Raw genomic sequence first — 24146 nt, 5'->3', positions numbered from 1 at the left:
GCTCTGACGAACTTTTAAAGTAGCCTACGGTTCAATCCCGGACCTGTTTGGTATATATGCAAAATCTGGCGGCGATCGGTCTAAAACTGTAGATTTGTATAAAGAGCATACATACATACATACATACATACATACATACATACATACATACTTTCACATTTATATATAAGATTCTCGTTTAATTCAATTTGAAATTATTTACAATTCTCGTTCAATTCAATTTGAAATTATTTACAATTCTCGTTCAATTCAATTTGAAATTATTTACAATTCTCGTTCAATTCAATTTGAAATTTTGGACAATTCTCGTTCAATTCAATTTGAAATTATTTACAATTCTCGTTCAATTCAATTTGAAATTATTTACAATTCTCGTTCAATTCAATTTGAAATTATTTACAATTCTCGTTCAATTCAATTTGAAATTATTTACAATTCTCGTTCAATTCAATTTGAAATTTTGGACAATTCTCGTTCAATTCAATTTGAAATCTCGTCCAATTCAATTTGAAATCTCGTCGAATTCAATTTGAAATCTCGTCCAATTCAATTTGAAATCTCGTTCAATTCAATTTGAAATCTCGTCCAACTCAATTTCATTGTGGCCCACGCTCATGAAAGAAAAGGTCAAAAACTCTGGTTCGAAACCTGTCTCTCAACGTATTGTATGCGACTAATATTACAGGAACTACGAGAAACCCAACACGGAATAAAACAATTCGTTTTTCAGTTCAATATTTTATTTTTTTTTCCTATTTAAAATGCCAACTTTGGCACCCATTCCGAATGCCCCAAATCCAAATTTTTCCAGGTCGTATGACATTGAAAGAAGAGAGAGAGATGCTCTTTTTTTTTCTTTCTTGTTTCTAGATCTTTCCATTTCGTGACTTTCGGTCAAAAGCACACGAATAGGGCCGCGTCCTGAACCTTGTGGTGCCTCGTTCACAAAAACACGGATACTATTATTATATTTCTTTTCTCTCTCTCTCTCTCTCTCTCCAATTGTCTTTATCTGTCACCACAGAAAATAGAATGAAAAGCCGTGATTATAGCCTTCGAGATCCACCATACCTTTATCTTAAAAATATGAATAAAATGAAACACCCTCTTACGGGGGTAAAAAAGAACAATAGGGCGCACACACATAAACAATCAATTTGTGCTTGTTCGAGACATCATTCGCCGCAATGATAATGGGTGGCAATTCTTGTCTCTTATCTTTGATGGTGACATATTGAGGATTGATTTTCCTAGAGGAAAAACATCACGTTTTTCTCTTGCGCTGTGTGTATTGTAGCCTTCTTTAGTATCTGTACGTTTCGTTTTTCAATGTTCTAGGATGTTCAACGATTTTCATAATTATAGTAATTATCGTAGTAGCTTAATTAAACGTTTCTTGAAGCGGTTAAGATACAGAAACAGAATAAGGGGGATTGCGAACGTGTGATTCCCGCAGCCAAAATCTTCACGATACCGACATCTCGGCAATGTTTAGTCGGGGTCAGGGACGGGTTTAAATATTTTGCGGCCCGGTGCAAACGAAAAATTGCGGCCCCTCTGAACAGGGGTTTTTCAATTACCCCAGGGCGTCCATCGGTACTCTAGTGCCCGAGAGCGACTGTAAAACTATTTCGTGGTCATAAAAAAATGCCATTTGGCAATAAATTTGGACAAAAGTGTCCTCTTCGCAGTGAAAAAATTGCGAGTGAGTCCCCAGGCACTTGAAGGTTTGGGACTCTCAGGGCTAGAAACTGATTATCTACCTAGGCCCTCAAGCTTAGAGGCTCTCTTTCTCTATCTTGGACTGAATTTTAAGCTATTGCTTTGTTAAGAAGTTGAAGTCAAAATGTAATCAAAACATTTTTATCCTCTTTTGTGGCTCGGTGCGGCGGCATCCTTCGCACCTGCCTAAGTCCGGGGCCTTGTCGGGATTCTCAATCTCGAAATCTCAACAACACCAAAATCCGACGAGCCGGCATCCCGACTATACCATAATCGTAACAAGCCGAAATCCCGACAACTGAAAGTTCTGGCAAATATGGGTAATTTTGGTATTATCGTAATACCAAAATCCAGATAATACCGAAATCTCAAGATTTTAGCTGGTCGAAATTTCGTACTGTTCAGATTTCGGCTTGTCGGGATTTGGATATACTTAGAATTTCGGTATTGTCTATACCGAAATCTCAAGAATACCAAAATTCAGACAATACCGAAATCATGACAAGCCAGAATTCCGATCATTCCGAAATCCAGACCGGTCAAAGTCCTAACATGCCGAAATCGAGACTATACCGAAATCCGACTAGCCAAAATTCCGACAATACAAGAAATCTGACAAAAGTCAAAAACTCCTTGTCAAAATTGCTTGTTTCCATGCTATTGGAATTCTACATGTATGAATCTTTACATATTTTCTAGGTCCGATGTGAACCCTTCCAGTGTTGTTTCATTTTCATTCTCTGCTGTATATGAACAATAAAGTGAAAGACGCAATTGGCAACAACAGCAGCAACGTCGTAGCGAGGATCAGCAGCCAATCAGACAAAAAGAGATAAAGCTGGATCAAATAATAAGTAGATCCTAGAAGAAGAAGAAAGAAAGAAAGAAGATGCAAGACAAAGAGGTTCTCGATAAAGCTGAAGAATGCGTAAGCGGTGCTGGTGAGAACAACAACCACAACAGCGCCAATGGCAAGAAGTTAGCCGAGCGAGAGGATTCCTTTGATGAGCAGCTTCAGACCAGCAAGAATCAAACCACAAAAGACGGGAAATTCGCTTTCAGAAAGATGAAGCAGCCCAAGAAAGGTATTCAGTTTTCATCACGAGCGCAACATCTTTTTTTGTTTTTGTTTGTTTTTCATTTCTTATTGAAATCCTTATCGCGCTATAGCGTAAATAAGCGGGATGATTTCCAATAATGAAACTTGTAGAGTAACGCGTTTCTCTCCCGACTCTATGAAACATGTAGGGGCTGAAATGAGGACACACAAAAGCGCGCTTAAAAAAAACTTTTACTACTTCATTTACTTCTAGCGGAGGGCGCCACAAATCTTGAGGGGGAAAAGTAACGGTTTCCAATCCGAAGCAGTACTGCTACGTGAGCCGATATTTCCATATGGCGATGTGGCCTGGGTACTGCTATGTAGCCCGAGTGGCGCAGTGGTAAGATGCTCGTCTTCCTCTGTGGAAGTTACCGTCAAGGTCCACGGGTTCGAATCCAGGCATAGGAGGTCAGAAGCAAGTTCTTTACCTACCGATGGATGGAGCCTTCATTTCCCACCCAGCTCCATTGGTTGGAAATCGCCGTATGGCGATATATATGACCGGAGTTGGCGTGCGGTAAAGTAGTAGTGCTGCTGCTGTGGTGGTCGCCTGGTCACAGTGGCGGCCTCGCATCTCAATCCCCCCACCGTCGCCGCGGTGATGGCCGGCTGAAGTTGTGGTTCCCAACTTCGCGGCGCGGATGCCATCCGACCTCACTGTTAATAAGACTTTTTTTTTTAACTTATAATCCGCGTATCATGCGCATAAAAATCTATAATTATGGAAAAATTGGCTACAGTTGTGTGAATCCCGTTATAACGAACTCCAAGAGACCGGAGAAATAACTTCGTCATAACGAAATTTCGTTATAAAGGAATATTCCAGTTCTCATCATTTTTCCTATGTAAACGTATTTGGCGGATTAGAAAAGTGTTCGTTAAAACGAGAATTTCGCTATAATGGTATTCGTTAAAACGGGATTCGACTGTATGAATAGAATTTTTCATTTCACATGTTTGTGATGATCGACGTGTGGTTTTTTTTTTCGTGGTGACTACACATGTCTTTAAAGTCACCGTGCTTTATTTTTGTAGTGGTACGTACTTCATTTCTCACCATTGGCAATATTCCAGTGATTTCATCCACAACTGGCAACTTTTTTACGTGACAATTGGCGATGGTCCCCGTGTTTTGATCGTGTTTTTCTCCGTTTACGGAAAATTCCCCGACAACAACTCACCGCTATGAAAATTCACTGACCAACAAATTCAGCACTGGGGAAATTCACCGACTAACAATTCACTGACAACAGTCCGACACGAGTCAGTGAGCCAGTAAATGAGCGAGAAACGGCCCAGTGAATGAATCAGTGAACGATACAGTAGTTAATGAGTGAATGACAGAGTAGTTAGTGTTGGTGAGTGAGCGAGGGACAGCGCGAGCGACCTCGAGATAGAGTAAGTGGTCTAGTGAGTGAGTGGGTGACCTTGTAAATGAGTGTCGTGATGAGCGGCCCAGTGGTAGACTGAGTGACTTAGTGAGTAAGCGCGTGACCTGGTGATTGAGTGCATGTAACAGAATGAGCGACCTAGTCAGGGTGTAACTGAGCGAGCAACCAAGTTATTGAGTAAGCAAGTGAGAGTGAAACGACCTAGTTAGTGAGTGTGCGAGTGACAGAGTGAGCGACCAGGTGATTGAGCGTATAACAGAGTGAGCAATCTAGTGAGTTGATGATAGAATGAACGACCTAGTGAGTAAGTCAGAGCATTTACGACTGGCCTACTGAGAGAGTGATCAAGTGGCATAGTGAGCGACTTTGAGTGGCCTATGAAGTACGTGAGTGACCTGGTGAACAAGCGAGTGACTCAGTGAGTGAGTGACAGAAGGATTGAGTGATGGAATGAGCTACATAGTGATAGACTGAGTAACCTTGTGAGTGAGTGACAGAGAGCGAGTTAGCTCTAGTGACAGGCCGGTTTCACTCATTCATTCACTCACTCACTCACTCACTCACTCACTCACTCACTCATTCATTCATTCACTCGCTCGTTCCCTTGCTCACGCGATCATTTTATTCACTCGTTCATTCACTCATGTCGAACTGAAGTCGATGAATTTTCCCCAGAGATGAATTTCCCATTCGGTGAATTTTTTTTTGTATACCGAGCACAACTCAGGTCTATCGCCATAGGCAATTTACTACCTAGCGAGTTGTGCCGGAATTGTAAGTGTGTGTACCTAACAGTCTGAGTGAGTATCTAGTGTTGTGTATGATTTTTCAGTGCTGCCATCTATATTTCAGAAGTGAAGTGAGTGATGTGTAGTGACTATATATTTGTAACATTCGGTGAATTGTTGGTCGGTGAATTTTCCAGACACGATTTTTCCTCGGGGGATGTATGGTCAGCCTATTTATTGAAATATCCACCGCATATGCCTGGCCATTATAAACCTACCAATACAAACTCACTTAGCGTCAACGAATGCCTTCTAAGCCAGTGGTTCTCAACCTCGGCAAGCCCGAGGCCCGGTTTCATTCATTTTTGTGAGTGGAAGGCCCGGCCAAACACAAGACCAACGGAAAATGAACGAGGAGAAATGAAACCGCTGATCACTCGCGGCCCGGTATGAATGGGGTCTACGTCAAAACATCGCGAACAAAAACATCGCACGTCAAAACATACCCGTCAAAACATCGCTTGTCAAAACATCGCCGTGACAAAAACATCGCTGTGACAAAAACATCGCCGTGACAAAAACATCGCTGTGACAAAAACATCGCCGTGACAAAAACATCGCTGTGACAAAAACATCGCGGTCAAAAACATCGCCAAATACGTCAAAACATCGCCAAATACGTCAAAACATCGCGAACAAAAACATCGCACGTCAAAACATCGCCGTGACAAAAACATCGCTTGTCAAAACATCGCTGTGACAAAAACATCGCGGTCAAAAACATCGCGAACAAAAACATCGCACGTCAAAACATCGCCGTGACAAAAACATCGCTTGTCAAAACATCGCTGCGACAAAAACATCGCGGTCAAAAACATCGCGAACAAAAACATCGCGAACAAAAACATCGCGAACAAAAACATCGCGAACAAAAACATCGCACGTCAAAACATCGCCGTGACAAAAACATCGCGAACAAAAACATCGCACGTCACAACATCGCAGTCACAAAAACATCGCAGGAGCCCGGCGGTTGAGAAACACTGTTATAAGCAATGTACTCCATATAGAGGTGTAATCAAAACAATCTCTTTTTATACTTATTTATTAAGAATTTCAATGTGTATTCATTTCCAGAAAAGGCCGACAAGAAGAGCGGCATCGCCAAATTTGCCGGAGAGGGGGTCAGTTTCAAAGCCAAACTAATCGGTGCCGAGGAAGTGTCCGATGCCCGCGGCGATAAAATGTGTCAAGACTCGATGTTCCGACTAAAGGTATTGCGAATTAATTAACATTTCCTTTTTGAACTCTATATTGAAAAAAAAAATTTTAATGAGTTTTTTTAATGAAATTTATATGAAATCTCACTTTTCTTTTTTTTAATTGTAGATGAACGTAAAGAACCAGGGTCCGCACAAGAGGAAAATAACAATTTACGTATCGTTGGAAGGAATCAAGATAAAGGATGAAAAGTCTGGGGTATAAATAACATTTCATACGCGAGACATAAAACACCGAATAATGTGGATTCAATACCAGGGGCCGTTCAAGTATTACGTTAGCAGATTTCAAGCCATTTTCCATACACCCAGGGCAGGTGCGAAGGGTGCGTCCGCACCGGGCCGCTAAATTTTTGGGGCTCCAAAAGGGAATAAAAATGTTTCGATTACATTTTTGACTTAACTTCTTAATGGCTTAAAATTCAGTCTTCAACTTCTTAATGGCTTAACAATGGCTTAAAATTCAGTCCAAGACAGAGAATCTGAAGAGTGGGTAGATAATCGGTTTTCAATCCCTGAGAGCCCTAAACCTTCAAGTACCTGGGGGAGCGCTCGCAATTTATTTACTGGGAAGCGCACACTTTCGTCCATATTTATTTCCAAATGGTATTTTTTTTTTTATGTCCACGAAGTAGTTTTACAGTCGTTTTCGGACACCAGTGTGAACCTGGCGGGCCGGAGTCACCCATGGACACGGGACACCCTGGGGTATTGGAAAACCCCTGTTCAGAGGGACCGCAATTTTTTTTTTTGCACCGGGCCGCAAAATGCTTAAGCCCGTCCCTGCATACACACACCCTCCCCCCACCTTTCAGCAAAAGTCAGCAAAACTCTGACCCCCCCCCCTTTCCTTGTCAGCAAAATTTCGTCAGCTCTGTCCCCTACCTCCTAACGCATATTGGGATAACAGACGTGCATAGAGGGGGAGATAGAGAAAGGGCACAGACGTGTTCGCGGGGGGGGGGGGGGGGGGAGATAGCGGACTCGTGCGCCTATACACCCCCCCCCCCCCAGATGATGTTTCAAAGAAAAATTAAAATACAGTATTAGAAGGAAATACCTTTATGTATATTACTGGCAGAAATACCCTGCGCCGCCCGGGTTTTCTTCAATTACTGGGAGGATTGAGAAAGTGACAAACCATTGTAAAGGCATATGCACGTCTGAAACGCATTGCTGGGAAACCACGCTAACTTAATTAAACGTTTTGAAAGTGATTATTGAGGCCCAGAAGCCATTTTTGACCGACAGTTTTTTGCCCATTTGAGGCATTTGCCCTGCTCTGACTAAAATTTAAAGCAGCCTATCGTTCAAGTCGGGTCCCATTTGATATGTATGCAAAATTTGGCGACGATCGACACGCACGCGCACACAGAAAATCAATTTTATATGTGTGTGGATTATAATAAATTTCCGTTAGTTTCAATGCTATTTGAAGGCTATGAGCTCAAAATTTCTCTTTTAGAAATTCATTGCGACTAATTCATCCTCTAAGTCAGTGTTTCCCAAAGTGGACGATGAAATTGTTCGTGGGGGGGGGGGCGATGGAAGCTACGGGTACAACATAGAACCCTATGAGTTCGCTTGAGTTTTGAAGAGGCGATGGAACAAAAAGTTTGGGAAACTGTGCCCTAAGCCATATAAGCTCAACCCATGGCCCCGCGGACCAAATGTGGCACTCGGGGTTATCTGATGTGGCCTGCCATCATAAACCGAACTTTGCAAAAATTAACTACGCGTCACATTTACAGATCACTTCAGTGACTCCCCCCCCCCCCGCGGCACAGTTCCAGAGCACTTAAGCGGTCCGTGGAACATTTACAGATCCCTTAAGCAGGGCCGTAACTAGGATTTTCGCCGCTCGGGACAAACATGATCCTGCCCCCACAACTTTAAAATTCGATAATTTTATAACGATGCTATTTTTTCCCATCTAAAACTACCGCCCGCCCCCTAAATTTTGCCGCAAGGAGCGGTTGCCCTTCCCCCCTCTTGTTCCGGCACTGCTTTGAGTAAAATATGGCACAGTTTTAGCGCACTTAAGCAGCCCGCAGTGCAGGTCTACATCACTCAAGTTACCGCGGTACATTCCCAGATTACTTAAGCGATCCGCTGTATAATTATGGATCACTCGAGTGACGCGCGGTACAGTTCTAGAGCACTTAAGCGGCCCGTGACACATTTCCAAATCACTTGAAGGATCCGCGGAACATTTATAAATCACTAAAGTGGCTCTATAGGAGACTTATCAATAGGGAGAATGTTAATTCAGGTGCCCACAAAATAGGGAAAATTTTTTCCCGTTTTCGGCATTGAGAAAATTTAATATTTTTATAAGGGGTTGTTGATGATGTGTGTGTAAGCATCATTCACCCCCCCCCCGTCATCAAAAGTCAGCAAATCCGAACCCCCCCCCCCCCACCCCATCGATACTCACGTAATACTTGAATGACCTCTTATAGATATCAAAATCAGGAGTGCACAACCCCCGGCCCGCGGGCCAAATTCGGCCCACGAAGGTGTTTCATCCTGCCCGCGAAAGGTGCACCTGTAGAAAATTATCAATATACACACAACACGATAGATACCTAGGTTGACCATATTTTCCTTCATAAAAATTCAGGTGATCGAGACGGGATATCACCAAAAAAGAGCCTCAAAATGCAAGTAAAGTTGCCGATTCCAGTGAAATAAAACTGTCAGAGGCTAGTAAAGTTGCCAATTACAGCCAAAATCGAGTGTCGAAGCAGTGCCGTCTTAACGCATTGTCCCACCCGGGAGGGGGGGAGGCCTCAAAAAATGAGGAGTGGTTGAATTTTTCGAAAATTTGCCAGGTAGGGCCTCAGAAAAATCACTTGGCCCGGGGAGGGGGGGGGGACTCTTAAGATGGCCCGCCCTGTGTCGAAGACAAGTAGTTTTGCTAATTATAGCCAAAAACTTTTTTGGGTGAAGTTGCCAACTATGGCTAAAATTGCTGAAAAATTGGCAACGGCGGGAAATAAGAGAACTACTGCAAGTCGTAACGGGTGAAAATGTGGTTCAAATAATAAATAATTTAATCGTCGGAATTTCTAAAACATAATTGATAATCATGAAAATAAACTTAGTTCTGGATTTCAAAAATACGCGTTGAAAATAAGGGGAGAAACGGGACATTTTGGGAACAAGTCGGGACGGCGAAAACTACGGGAATGTCTCTTAAACACGGGTCATGTGGTCACCCTATGTATACAAGTTCCTGGTCAGCTAGCGGTAGAAATACCGCTCATCTGGCCCCCTCAGATTGAAAATATTGTGCACCCCCCCCCCGATCTAATTATTTCTTTTAAAATAATTAAGAAACTAATTAATAAATTTTAAAGTTATTTTTTCAATGACGGATACTTTTATGTGTGATCATAGCCCGATAGAATTAATTAATTATGGTTTTTCTTAATTTCTCATACAGGATCAGATATATCACCATCCCGTGGCCCGTATCTCGTTCATATCTCAGGATATAGGAGATGCCAGGGCTTTCGGTTACGTGGCCGGTTGCTCTGACGATACGCACGAATTCATCGCCATCAAAACCGAGAAACCGGTAAGTTTTTTCCCCCTCATAATATTATTATTTAATTATATCCTGGACAAATTTTCAAGCACGAATTAGAATAAGAAATTAATTAATTAATTTTCGAGGAAACCTGATAGATTAAAATAGATGATTAAAATGCGACTGAAATACGTACTTGTGTAAGTATCCGGAATGTCCGGTTTAAACCGCGAGGTGGCTCTAGTGTTAAATATACAGGGTCTTTATAACTAAAGTTCCACTTTGAAATGGCCATAAAAGGAAAACTACTGAGCAAAATTTTATCAAACTTGGCAATAGTTTAAAGGAGGTCGTGGGATTCAATTTTCCGTAAAAAAAAAAGTTCAAAAACTCACCACCAGCTGGAAATGGCGCTGTTTGCAACATTGTTATCGCATCCTCCTGCCATAAGCTATGTAGCCATTGAGATTTTGCATAACCCCCATAAACAATTTCGTTTCAGGAACGATTAAAAATATTTTAAACCGATGTCTTCATGTCGTATTTCGTTTAACTATATTGCACGCAGCGCCATTCCCCGCTGGTGGTGAGTTTTTGAACTTTTTTTCCAGAAAATTGAATCCCATGACCTCCTGTAAACTATTACCAAGTTTGATAGCATTTTGTTCAGTAGTTTTCCTTTTATGGCCATTTCAAAGTGGACCTTTAATTATAAAGACCCTGTACATTCAAACTGGTGGAATGAATAGGATATTTCCGCAAAATTTGTAATTGTATAATTTCAATTTATATAATTGTGTAATTTTTCTCCAATTATTATGTGAGGATTTTTTGTTTTATGACCGATAGCTATTCATTAGCGCATTTCAATGATGTGTGTTTGATATTCCTCTTTCAGTATTTTTGTCCGAAAATTTTCAAGAAATTAATTAATTACATATTTTTTCAATGTTTTTTTCTATTGATTTCTCAATTATTTTTCATTAATTTCTCAATTATTTTTCATTAATTTCTCAATTATTTTTCATTAATTTCTCAATTATTTTTCATTAATTTCTCAATTATTTTTCATTAATTTCTCAATTATTTTTCATTAATTTCTCAATATAATTTCTCAATTATTTTTCATTAATTTCTTTAGGGTTTTTCTATTAATTTCTTCATAACTTTTCTATTAATTTCTTCATAACTTTTCTATTAATTTCTTCATAACTTTTCTATTAATTTCTTCATAACTTTTCTATTAATTTCTTCATAACTTTTCTATCAATTTCTTCATAACTTTTCTATCAATTTTTGAAAACGTTTCCATTAATTTCTTGATATTTCTTTTGTAGAGCCTCACAACAATATCTTCTTTATAACCTCATAATGAAATATTATGTATCTCAAACTATCTCTCATCAATATGGTGTCAGATGCGCTACCGTCACCCCTAGCACTTCCATAATTGTTAATAATTTTTCTATTAATTTCGCCATAATTTCCTATAAATTTCACCATAATTTCCTATAAATTTCACCATAATTTCCTATTAATTTCACCATAATTTCCTATTAATTTCACCATAATTTCCTATTAATTTCACCATAATTTCCTATTAATTTCATTGTAGTTGTTTTCTATTAATTACTTGATAATTTTTCGGTAAATCTTGATGATTTTTCTATTAATTTCGCAATACTTTCCCATTGATTTTATAATAATTTCCCATTAATTTTATAATAATTTCCCATTAATTTTATAATAATTTTATCCTATTTATTTCATAATAATTGTTTCCTATTGGTTTCGTAATAATAGTTTCCTATTAATTTTTTCGTAATAATAGTTTCCTATTAATTTTTTCGTAATAATAGTTTCCTATTAATTTTTTCATAATTTTTCCTACTAATTTCTTGATAGTTTTTTTATTAATTTCTCACAACTCATTATACAATTTCCTTGAAGCTTTTTAATTTATTGTTTTAATAAATTTCTTAATATTTTTTGCATTAGTTATATTTGAGTAATATTTTCCAAAAGTTTTGTCATAAATGTTCAAAAACTTTAATTTCTCAATAAATGCCATTTATTTTTCGAAAACTGATCAATTTTGTTGAATTAATTAATTTTCACTGACCAATTTATGATATTTGTAGCAGTGAAAAGAATGCTTTCTCATTTGTTCTCCAACCAGCAATAATTATTTTAATCAACGCTCATTATTGTGTCCCGTGTGACTGATTATCTTAACAATGAAAGAAATATAAAATATGGTGTTATAGGGACAGTATTTGTTTTTCTGAATAAGTTTGAAGCAAAGTATCTCGATGCTAAAGAATTGTGTGTATATCGTTTCTTGTTGCAGGCGTTTCACGTAGTGTTAGCACTGAGAGATTTGTTCCAGACCGTGCTTAGCCTGAAGCAGGAAAAAATGGAGCAAGTCAAGGAGAAAAAGACAGAGATTCAAGACACAACAGCTACTAGCTCAGAATCTTCGCAGAAACATGTAAATTGTTTTCTTGTTCAATCCAACTGAATTTATCCATTGCTTCTATGACAACATCACCTCCTGTGTTGTGATTATTGGCCTATCCCCCCCCCCCCCACGACGCTTTCGTTTTAAAAACATAATATTATAGGCTTGTGATGCCAACGTTAATTACTGTTTAGGAAAAAACGCAATTTGCAAGAAATCAGCAAGCAACATTTCACCGTACAATACTCGATAGTCAAATTTCATTTCAGCGGTTCGAAATAGGTTCTGAGCATTTAGAAAAAAAAAAATTATTAAAATTTTTTAATAAATGGCCACTAGTCTTACGAACGAGCGACTTATCGAGTTACGTACCAAAATATTTCGTGCTCTTTCCGAACCCCAGATCAGGTTTGGTGACATACGGCCAAAATGCTTTAACAAGACTCCTCCTGCTCTCTCCCCGTCTAATTCGCAGAATTATGTGTTTCCAAGGAATGTGTACTTTACAAAATTTACTTAATGTGCCATCCGTATCTATGGTTCTCAACGTGGGATCGTGGAATATACAAAGGTCGGAGGAGGGTGTGCATGGGCAAAAAAAAAGTTAAATGTTAAAGCCATGGCAAGAAACCAATTTAATTAGTAAATAGGGACTTACCTTGGAGGAAGGAGGCTACAAAATAAACTGTTCGAAAGGAAAACCATGGGTAGAAAAAGAGTTTTGGTTGACTGGCCCTTTGTTGCGAAGCGTTTGGGTCTGAGCATTCGAAATATAGCATCCGAATGGGTTCTTAGAAAGAGATATTTCCCCCCACCACCGCGTAAAAAGTGAATCAAAAGAATCGAAAAGTAATCAAAAGAATTCATAAACAATTTAGATGACCTAACGGAAGAATATAGTGATGATATATCAGTGGGAAAACTCGAGAAATCAGCGGATTCTTGCCAAATTGGTACGATTCCAACACACAAATTCTCTGACTTACTTATAGACCATAATCTCCCAAACTTTTTTGTTCCATCGCCCCTTCTTTACAAAATTTTTATTCCTATCGCTCCCCCCCACCCAACTCGAGTAAGCCCACAGGATCCTATACTAAACCCATAGCTTCCACCGCCCCCATGATGGAATGGTCCAAGCGGGCGATATTGCCCGCTTTGGAAAACACTGCTATAAACTATGTCGGAACTGTTGTGCTGCATGATAAATAATTTGTTTACAGAGCACAAAGAAACACTGTAATACATAAAAAGTTAATTTCATTCTGTAAAGTATTTGCTCACACGTAAAGCTCACAAATGTTACAAAATTTATTTATTTTTTTCGCACATACCGTGCTGCTTATTCTGAGAAATATGATATATTCTGTAATAACTTACCGATATTTACTCATTTTTTTCTAGGAAAAATCTTTAGTGTCGGAAAATGTCACCGAACCAACCGTCAAAAACGAAGATAAAAGTGAAAATATTTACTTCGTAAGTTTTTCGAAATTAATTTAATTTTCTTTTACTATTTTTGATTCTCATTTCATCCCCAAGGGTTCAAAGAACATTGGAGGGAATCTCTTCAACGGAACATTTTTTAGCCACGGTAGATTGAATCGACCCCGTCAAAAAGAAGCAGTGTCACGAAAACGCTTTTTTCCCTAGGCTCCTATTTCCAAAATTATACTCAAGGTCTAAGGCAAGGTCCAGAACTGGAGGCATGATTGGTCGAATTATCAGTGACGTCACGGAAGAGATTTCCATATTTGGAAATGAAAGACCTATGAACGAAATCGTGAAAGTTATGAATGAATTGACGTCACAGATAGTAATCGATGAGAAGTTTTTTATGAATGAACTCGAAAGTTTATGAATGAAAAGTATCGGGAGTAACCATGTATGTAATCTGTAGTCAATGGCCTTTCGCTGGTACGTTCGGGGGCATAGCCCCCACATCCTCCAGCAGGGCCCCCAGGCTTCGATCTTTGGCGGGCCCCGAAGCCAGACTTTTTACGGGCCCTTATATAGTGAATTTATAGCATGAAAAAACAAAAAATGATGGTAACTGTCCTGGTCCCCAGGGCTACAGCCCTGTCAGCCCCACCCTTGTGGGGGCCATGTTCGTAGTACTACGTTCATAATCAGTAGTACGACGAGAGTCACCCTCCCCCACAAACGTTTCATATATGGGCATTAATCTCTCACATCTTTCATCCATTGAAGTCTCGGCTAATTAGGACATCGGATATTTCCCGCGTTTTCCATTCCAAGGACAACAAAGCAAGTAAGTTTCTTATCCAATGCCGTGATGACAACAACAATGTGACAAGCCACAGGGTCTCTAGGCAACAATGATTTCTCGAGAATTTCTCATAATAATTTTTTCTTTCAGAAATGGTCAGGGTAACAGTAGGTATTCCAACAATGACCCTGATAACAAGGATTTACTCAGCACGCATGAAATATCGATTGAATGTTCAAAAAAATCGTAAAAATTGAACTAAACCTTTCTTGTTTTTCGAAGTAGTTTCGAGATACCTCCTTGATGTGGGAATACATAGACGGCACCTTAAAATCTTTGTGCAGATCGGTGAAGCGAGAAAATTTTGGTGCTCCAGTGAAATTCCTGAGGACGCGATTCTGGAATCGCTGCAATTTGTACATGTCGCTCTTAGATGCGAAAGCCCAAGCTGGGGCACCATGCGTCAACACTGGGCGAACGATTTGTTTCGTACGTCAAAATTTGTTTTCAAATTAAATTTGGACTTCGGATAGCAGAATCTCAATAGATTCTCTAAGAGGATCTGGTCCTTTTTGATTTTGTTCTTGGTATGGCTCCTGAGGTCGAGTCTTTCATCCAGGGTAACGTCCAGGTACTTTGTTCGAGTCAATGGCACGATATCTTGTCGCTCTATGATGATCCTCGTATTCGATGGGACATCTCGGGTTTGTGAGCCACGTCATTACACATTTGTTCACATTCAACTTGGCATCGTTGTATGCATTCCATCTTTCGACATTTGTGATCAGCTCCTGCAGGTAACTTAGCGCTTTTAAGGGCTTCCTGTCGGTTGAAACTAATATAGCATTGTCAGCGTATAAACCCAGGATGTCTCCTTCGGTACCATAGGATAATCATCCATAAAATTATCTTCACTGATCATTTCTATTCATAATCCTTGATTTTTTTTTTCTGTCGTTTGCTCATACTAATTGGTACATTTTAAATGCTTATTTCCCAATAATTTCATGGTGAGTGTATTCATTAAAGAGTACTAAGAGCGTTACGGGAATACCTGCTACGGCCAGTGCCATCTTAATCGTGGGCAAAGTCCGGAAGCCTAATGATAACGAGATCTGGTGAAAATGTTCGATAGTGAGTACAATATTCAATTGATGAACACAGCAGGAGTTATACCTCTAGCCAGGTAGAGAGCAATAGAAAACTAAATTTTTCCCGAGTCGGCGTGTGAGGCTATGAGGCTGCTAAGACGGCCCTAGCTAGCACGTTTTTATCCCAATTATTACATGGGAATTCCCTGCAAAAAATGCGTAATATTTTTTCAGTACTGAATTATTCATTTTTTTAATTCATTGAATTTTGTTCACCGAAATTATAATTTAAATCGTTCCCACAGGATGTCATACTATCGGAACCTTTACCAGTGAAAGATTCCGATGCAGATTTCGGCACGGGCGGCTTCGAAGAGAAGGAGACGAAAACTGTCGACGATTTGCTTTGGTTGCAGGACGAGCTCGACAAGCTGCAGCAGGTAATATTGAAGGTTAAATGGGTCCTCATACGATCGATTGATAAAAAAAATGTAGCTTATTTCAAATCATGCAAAGGCACTGCGCACGGGCACTGCGCCAGCCGTAGGGGGTATGATATTCCTGAATAAAGAGGTTAGATTATCATAATGGCTTTTCAGCCGTAGAAAAATATGAGTCGACGCCCTTAATTACAACTTCACTTACAAGATTTTGGCAAGAAATTTAGATTATCTCTATTTAACGAATCGGCGATAAATATGGTAACCTTGTCCCAACCTAACCGCGTGTTAGAAAAAGGAGAAAGGGGGAAAGAAAAAATTAAAAAGGGGAAAGAGCATAAAGATAAGGTAGATAAGAGATTTTTTTTAGAGTCCCCTCTTTTTCCCCTCACCTACGTGCTCTCTTTCGCTCTTACTTCTATATATTAGAAATATATATTATAAAGAGGGGGGGAAGAAAAAGGGGGAATAATAGGGTTGCTACAAAGATTCGCGATAGTGAAGAGAGAGGAAAGAAAACAGAGCTCGTTTGAGTTTATTCCACTAGTGTTTGGAAGTAATATTACGCGCGTGATCTTAAAGAGCTTAAAGCTACTCCACAGCGAGCGACAGACCCCCAACATTGTAAATACAAGCCTATCACTACTTATATTATAGGTAGATGGCAGCGGGGCGAGAGTAGCGCAGTGGTAAGATGTTCGTCCACTGCCATGAAGGCTACCATTAGGTTCACGGGTTCAATCCCGGGAAAGAACATAGATGATAAGTTCTGATACATGTGATAAGTTCTTCCCTACAGGACTTGAGGCGGTCACCGACAGATATATAGGTGCCTCGATATGCTCTCGCCAGAAGTTCTCTCTGTCCAAGACGAGTATCAATCAATCATGTATAACTGTCCCACCACCAGGTATACAGTTGGTCCGACAGACCAGACACGACCCAGGCTCTGTCCCTCCCGGGATATATATACAGTTGGTCCAGGACGAGGACAGATGTATAACATACCTTTCTCTAGAGAGGAGAGATTTCCGAGCCAACTCGATCGGTGGTAAATTGCTGCATAGCGAAGTGACCGGAGTTGATGTGCAGGAAAGTTGTTGGTGGATGGCAGCACCAGTTGACATGCATATAGCAACTTTTACGTTTTACCTAATTGAAATACCAACGTAACTTACTCTTTCGCGAATAAAACTGTTGTAAATTGTCCTGTGCTGCCGGTTCTTCGTGACTGCAAATATAAATGGTGGGTCTAGTTGATTGTTATGCAATTTCCCAGTGAAAAATGAGCGTCGGTTTCATTTTAGAAACAATCTCGCCGCAGATAGAAGACCCCACAGCACGATCACTATTTACTTATTGCCGATGTCTCATTTCCTATTCGGGAGATAGATGGCAGTACCGTCCCAATGGATGAAGCTAGTCACATACAAAATAATCCGAAGCAATTCACTTCTTTCTTTAGGAATAAAATACAGTTTAGCCCTCTTATAACGAAATAAGTTGCAACGAATTTGTTTCCATCCCAATAAACTTGCAATACCCAAATATAATGCAAAAAATGTCGCTCATAACGAATCGCCATATTTATGGATATCTGATATAAGAAATTTTTTGGCAAAATTGAGGTCTGTAAAATCAGAAATCCTCTTTCATAGAAACTAAGTCTGAATGGAAAGTATCACTTTACTATTCAGAGAAAGGCTGTGGAAGTATGTGGTGTAAGCCCCCAGATAGCGCTAGTTCTGTTAATTCGCAAAATTACTGTTCGATCAAAGAGGGATCGACGTAACCACAGTTTCGTTCATGCCAGCATTTCTCAGTTTTTGTCAAGTTCAGAACCATGAAGATGCCTGCATCAGTTCGACGGACCATTTACAGCAGTGGTTTTCTCTAAGTTTCTGTCACCTACGTGGGCTCCCCTGCTTGAGTCAACGTTTACTCCCGGCACCCCAAAATAATTTTTTTAAAAATCACTTCATAGCACTGTGAAAAGGCTAATATCAACAACTTGTCTCTCTCACATGTTGGCGACGCTCCCTCCAGAGCCGCGATGCACACTTTTAGAACTACTGACTTACAGTACGAGGTATATGAGGCTAATATTTCACTCAGACTGTTACTTCGCAAGAAGTAATTTTTGTTTAAAACACAGGTTTGTAATTAAAAATTGTAAATTTTTTTTATTGATTCGTAAAGTATACAGTATAGGGTTATGTATGGAATAGCATATCGAGTAAATGGCCTCCATGGATTTGGTGGCACATACGCACTCTTTTGTTGAATTTCCATGACCGTTTTGCATAAACGTGACTGAATTTCGTTGATACAGCGCTCGATTTCCTCCTTCAAGTCGTGGGCTTGTTGGCATAAACCTTAGACTTCAACAAACCCCAAAGAAAAAAGTCCAACGGCATCCACTTGTTGTTTTTCCATAATCCATTCAACGAACTCTATTCGCTGTGCGTGGTCAGTAGGCTTCAGTTCTTGAGTCAATTGAACTTTGTAAGCATGAAGATGCAAAATCTTTCGTGAGAATACTTTGTAGAGAGCTTCTCGAAATGCCCAATTCCTGACCACGGTGACGAATTGATGTCCCTGGACTCTCAGCAACACTCTCACGAACTATTTCGATGTTCTGTGTTGAACGACTTGTTGAAGGACGGCCAGAGCGTTTAAGATCACTAATTGATCCAGTCTCCCTAAATTTTTTAATTAATCTCTTCACAGTTGACGAAGTTGAATCACTATCCCGACCATATTTTGTATAATGAAAACGCGTTGTTCTTTCGTGTAGCGCTTCATTTTTAATAACCCTGAACTGTCAGCTGTCTTCTCACGCTGTCTTTTTTTTTTTCGTTGGCAACACTTTACCGCGCAAATGGCACAAAATTCAAATCTTGCGTGAATTTTGAGACACTCTTTACTTATGACGCACGTGAATAATTTTCATTTTAATTGCAATTAAATTCTTAAGTCTATCGGAGGATCGCCTCTAGTCCGCCGGCCATAGGTTGAGAAACGCTCGTTCAAGGTTATTTTTTCTCATTAAACTAGTATTTATCACGCATTGCTTATAACGAATATCGGATATTACGAATATTTGCTATGTTCCCGTGTGACTTCGTTATATCCGGGCTCGACTGTAGTAGTAGTAGTAAATAGCATCAATAGAGATAATGGAAGATTTTTTGGAAAGTTATAAAGCGTTATTTTTAAATTCCATTTTTTTCGTTGAAATGATGGTAAATTGGTTTTTTTTTTGTGGAATCATTTGATTTAAATAATCAAATTTTTTGCAGGGTATCGCTCAGATGGATACCAGCATCGCAGCAGTTTCTGAAACGATCGGCATCGAAGATCCTTTTGACACGTCTTTCTTGACACCAGGAGCAACTAAAATGGTAGACATCGAAGTCTCGTTGAAGTTAAAACAAAACTACTTTCATCACTTATTATTTTTATTCGTGGTTGAAAATTACATATTCACGTAATTAATATTTCAGATGCCCGCCCCAGTGCCTGTCCCGGTGACCAGGCCAGCAAGTTCTCCAGCTAACCAGACAACTTACGAGGACAAATACGCAGTTTTCGCCGCATTCGACAACGAGCCCAGCGTCTTCGACAGCGCCAGGCGTTCCGAAGACGACCAGAAACAACTCGGAACGGACGCGTCCGTGCCGGAGCTCCAGGACCTGGAGGAGGAAATAAAGAGAAAGGCTGTCGCCCCGGCCAAGCCGCCAAGGAACAGCAAGGCACCATCCGCTGACCTGTCGGTGTTCGCCGATCTGGATCCCCTGGGAAAAGACCGTCCCTACAAGGACAAGACGGAGTTCTTCCAGGAACTGAAGAACCCACCCAAAAAGGTTCTGAAAGATATGCTCGATAACAGTTCTTCACACGAAGATCTGCTAATGAAGGCCTTCGACAATGGCATCGGCTCTCCACCGATCCCCATGCCTTCGCCCCCGTCGTCGGAGCTTACCAACGGCATCCCGCAAAAACAGTCCCTGGCTTCTTCCCTTCCCAATTCTTTCCTAGGCAACATGAAGTTGTCGGCTTTCACGCAAAACGGCTGTAATCCCTTCAACCCCTTCGGCAACGAGGGCAGCAATGCTTTCCCGTCGCCAAACAATTTCAATGGCTATTCCCATCATCACCACGTCTCCCCTGGCAAGCAGCTTTCGTTCGGCTCTAATAAGCGAGACAGCTTGGGGTCGTCGTCGTCGTCTCAGGATTCCGAGTGCAGCTCGCCGATCCCGATCCCGGCGATACCGCAGTCGCACCAGTTCTTCGAACCTCGGGAAAGGGCTCTGTCCAATGGCAGCACGAGCACCTCCTCGTGCTCCAGGAGTCCGATGGATTCGTCGAGATCCTCGAGTCAGGCCGACGTCTCCGGGACGAGTCCCGGCAGGATGATGAAACTAACGAATGGTCACGTCAACGGTCATCACGACAAGCCAGTGGTCAACGGCTCCGATTCGTCGCCGCCCAACGGAACGTGCGAACCTCACCAGCACGCACTGATGAACGGGAAGTCGAACTGTGTGTCGCGTCCCAGACCACGTCCATCCCTCAGCAAAGGGAGCTCTCTACCCAACGGTGGCATTACATTACCGAACGCGACGAGCCATTCGCCGTCGGATCCGGAATACATCAACAGGGAGAACATGCAGTCCATAGCGAACATGTTACAAGTTCAGAGACTCAGAACCAGGGCAGCATCGCTACCAGTGGACAATCACATCAGAATTCCGTACCCGGCTGAGAAGAACATATTCGCCAAGAAGTCTGACCCTTTCGGCGACGAATTCTTCTGTTCGCTACCAAAGAAAATACCCAACCACATTTCGACGGCAGCCGAAATCCAAGAATTCGCTTGATCCTGTGTCTATTTTTTTTTTTTTAATGCTCTATATATAGTAAATGTCTTGCGCTTGCGTCTCGCTTTGCAGGTTCGTAACCTTTCTGCTTGATTTTTTTTTTTTTTTTTTTTTGTATGTGTTTTTATGGCTAGTTTCGTTACAACGCTTTCGTCCAGTGACGTATTTACTTAGGGAGGGGGTCTTATTCCAGGGCGGGGAATTTGAGGAATGGGTTGCTAAGAAAATCAGTAGAATAAGGGCGGTGAAATTTGTATAACCCTCAATAAATCCGCCTATGCCTAGACAGCAAGGGACTTGGCCAGTGAGCGAGAAAAATAGTGACCTAGTTTAGAAAGTTTGCACGCACGTGAGTGAGCAAAAGAGTGACCTATAGTACGTTTGCAAGCACGTGAGTAAGCAAAAGAGTGGCCTATAGTACGTTTGCAAGCACGTGAGTGAGCAAAAGAAAGACTTAGAGCATGTCCAACCATATGAGTGACCAAAACAGTGTCCAAGCATGTGAATAACCAAAACAGTGTCCAAGCATGAGAGAGACCAAAACAGTGTCCAAGCATGAGAGAGACCAAAACAGTGTCCAAGCATGTAAGTGACCAAAACAGTGTCCAAGCATGTAAGTGGCCAAAACAGTGTCCAAGCATGTGAGTGAGCGCAAGAGTGACTTAGAGCGTGAGCAAGCATGGGAATTACCAAACGAGTTACCTACAGAGCGTGAGCAAGCATGGAAATTACCAAACGAGTGACCTACAGAGCGTGAGCAAGCATGGAAATTACCAAACGAGTTACCTACAGAGCGTTAGCAAGCATGGGAATCACCAAACGAGTTACCTACAGAGCGTGAGCAACTATGTGAATGACCAGACAGTGCAAGAGACCAGGTCAGTGAGTGACCTTAGAGCAGTGGTTCTCAAATTTTAGTCAGTCGCGGCTTCCTTGCCTTATTCATGCCTCATCTGCGGGTTCTCAGAAAAGTGTAGTAGATATTGTGCATTCATAAAAGAACAGCTTCAAAGAATAAATTGGAGTGCACATGAATACTTCCAACTTGTCGCGACGCCTCTGGCAGAGGTTGGCGACTTCCCCAGGAGCCGCGACGCACGCTTTGAAGGAAAAACTGCCTTGGAGCGTGTGCAAGTACGTGAGTGGCCAAAACAGAATCACAGACTAAAAAAGAGTGACTTCAGAGACACGGTGTACTTGCAGGAGTGGAGGGCGGGGGAGTCAAAGTGGGTTATATTGCAGTGGGTGGTGAATTCGAGGAAAGAGTAGTTAAAAAAGTTAGACTAGAGAATGGGAGAAGAGCGGGCATCGAAATCGTCGTGTAGCAGATCATTAGCGGAAAAAATATAAATGCGCCTCTGCTTTCGTTTTCTTTAGGAAAATGGTTCTGGGCACCATGTAATGGAGTGACTTCCCATGCAGCGAGAATCTGGAGGAGGGAAAGACATTCACCTCCTCCTTAGGAACAAAAATAATGATAATGAAGAAAATAATGGTTTCGATCCGTATTTTACGGGACGTTACGGTCTCAATGTAAACTTTACTCCCTTCACACACACACACACCATGTCGCTCCCTTCCCTGACACATTACTCTGCATCTGTACCAATTAGAGTTCAGCCCTCATCAGCGATCCCACAATTTCTTCCCCGCTGTTTCCCAGACCTTGTCAGTGATCCAGTAATTTTTTGTCCCAGTCATCGGTGATCACATACATAATTTCTCTCCCGCTGTGGCTCGGCAATCAACTATGTTTCTTTCTTTTTCGTGCTCTAGCTCAATCCTTCTATATCAGTGATTCACTCAATTTATTTCTTGTGGTGGTCCTAGTTACAGCCCTTGGCTTAAGAGTGTTGATCCCACATATTTTCCCGCCCCCCCCCCCCTCTCTATCTCTCTCCTCTTTGTGGCTCGTTGTCAGCCATTGTCAGTGATCCCTTGATTTCTTTCTCGGGGGTTTCTCAATAGTTTCTCTCCCTTTTTTTAAGTCACGGGCATGATCGCTCGATCGCTCCACCCCAGTATTCTCTTATAATCGGTGAACGTAATTTTCTTCCTCGTGGTGACTCAGTCCAAATGATAGTTCAGAAACTTTTTGTTCCACCGTCCCCCCCTACTCAAGCGAACCCATAGGATCCTAACGAGTAAGTTTTATCGCTCTTCCCCCTCCCGGTGCAGTCCATCGCCCACCGGGAGGCGATATTTCCCACCTTGGGGAACGCTGGTCCAAATGAATGTAAATAATCTCTCACATAAGCCGTATTTAATGTCTAATTTTCTGTGCATAGCGTTGTAACGGAACCTATCAAACTTACGTATACAAAATTATTTTATTTCAATGTTCCCTTTTGTTCGTATGTTCGTTCTCTCATCCAAAATTCCATGCAGCCAAAAAAAAAAATAATAATAATAATAATTACATAATTACAATTCCATTCAATTACGTTAAATAGCTATGTTATTTATGTAGAATAACCGGTCAAAAATCAAAAGCCACGGAAAGGTCTTAATCCAACTCGGATGTCGTAATGAATATACTATAACATAATCGTTGTGAATACTGTGTATATAAATAAGGTCACGTGATATAGTAATCACTCTTGAATTCTCATTTCCGTAGGTGGAGCCGCAATATGGGTCCGTGAACAAACCACAGACAAACTGAACTGAGCTTCTCTTTCGTTGTTTATTTTTTAGAGAGAATTCTTTTGCGCCGGAGGACTGTGAAATCACATTTTGTTTTTGTTTTTTTCCCGAAAAAAATAATTTATCTAAAAAAAAGAGACTGTATAAACGGTGTAGAAAAAAACATTGTGACCTAAATATTATATACCAATATATATATTGAAAGGAAAAAAAAACAAATTACTTTTGTCATGTGTAGAAATTTTTGTTAAATAAAAATTCTGATTTATTGTATGAGTATATCCGTTATTGTGTTCAGAGTTAGGGGCCGTTCGAGTATTACGTCAGCAGATTTTTAGACATTTTTGACCCCCCCCCCCTTCATTTTCAGCAAAAGTCAGCAAAACTCTAATCCCCTCCCCACCTGTCAGCAAAATTTTGTTAACTCTGCCCTCTACCTCCTAACGCATATCAAGATCAGGGGGTGTACGCAGGGGGGGGGGGGTCACGCGTAGGTAACCTTGTGCTAACCTAACCACACGTTAAGGAAAAGAAAGAAGGGGGGGAAAGAGAAAATATAAAAGGAAAAAGTATAATAGATAAGATAGAAATAGGAGAGTGTTTTTTTAGTCATCTAACTGGCCCGTTCACAAGGGAA

At 40.8% G+C, this 24146-nt stretch overlaps 1 protein-coding gene across 7 annotated transcripts in view; it reads left to right on the top strand.

Moving 5' to 3' along the window:
• The window catches only part of LOC149080951 (protein disabled-like), a 122185-nt gene extending 98403 nt beyond the window's left edge, over positions 1 to 23782 (top strand). For 4 of the 7 annotated variants that reach the window (XM_089237654.1, XM_089237657.1, XM_089237655.1 and 1 more), the window contains 10 exons: positions 2422 to 2807; positions 6081 to 6217; positions 6333 to 6422; positions 9672 to 9806; positions 12109 to 12249; positions 13624 to 13698; positions 15846 to 15980; positions 19283 to 19384; positions 19487 to 20935; positions 23484 to 23782. In XM_089237654.1, coding sequence (XP_089093780.1) covers positions 2612 to 2807; positions 6081 to 6217; positions 6333 to 6422; positions 9672 to 9806; positions 12109 to 12249; positions 13624 to 13698; positions 15846 to 15980; positions 19283 to 19384; positions 19487 to 20863 — 2388 coding nt within the window. In that variant the 5' untranslated portion in view covers positions 2422 to 2611 and the 3' untranslated portion in view covers positions 20864 to 20935; positions 23484 to 23782. The remainder of the gene's footprint in view (positions 1 to 2421; positions 2808 to 6080; positions 6218 to 6332; positions 6423 to 9671; positions 9807 to 12108; positions 12250 to 13623; positions 13699 to 15845; positions 15981 to 19282; positions 19385 to 19486; positions 20936 to 23483) is intronic. The other 3 variants (XM_089237659.1, XM_089237660.1, XM_089237661.1) reach the window with 1 other exon arrangement.
• Positions 23783 to 24146: the final 364 nt, after the last annotated feature.

Source organism: Pholcus phalangioides, unplaced genomic scaffold (genome assembly GCF_987345545.1).
Source record: "Pholcus phalangioides strain wild (caught in Gottingen) unplaced genomic scaffold, Ppha-v1.0 ptg000010l_1, whole genome shotgun sequence".
Classification (NCBI taxonomy): Eukaryota; Metazoa; Arthropoda; class Arachnida; order Araneae; family Pholcidae; genus Pholcus; species Pholcus phalangioides.
The sequence above is the reverse complement of the archived record's forward strand: the minus strand, read 5'-3'. Positions and strand labels throughout refer to the sequence as shown.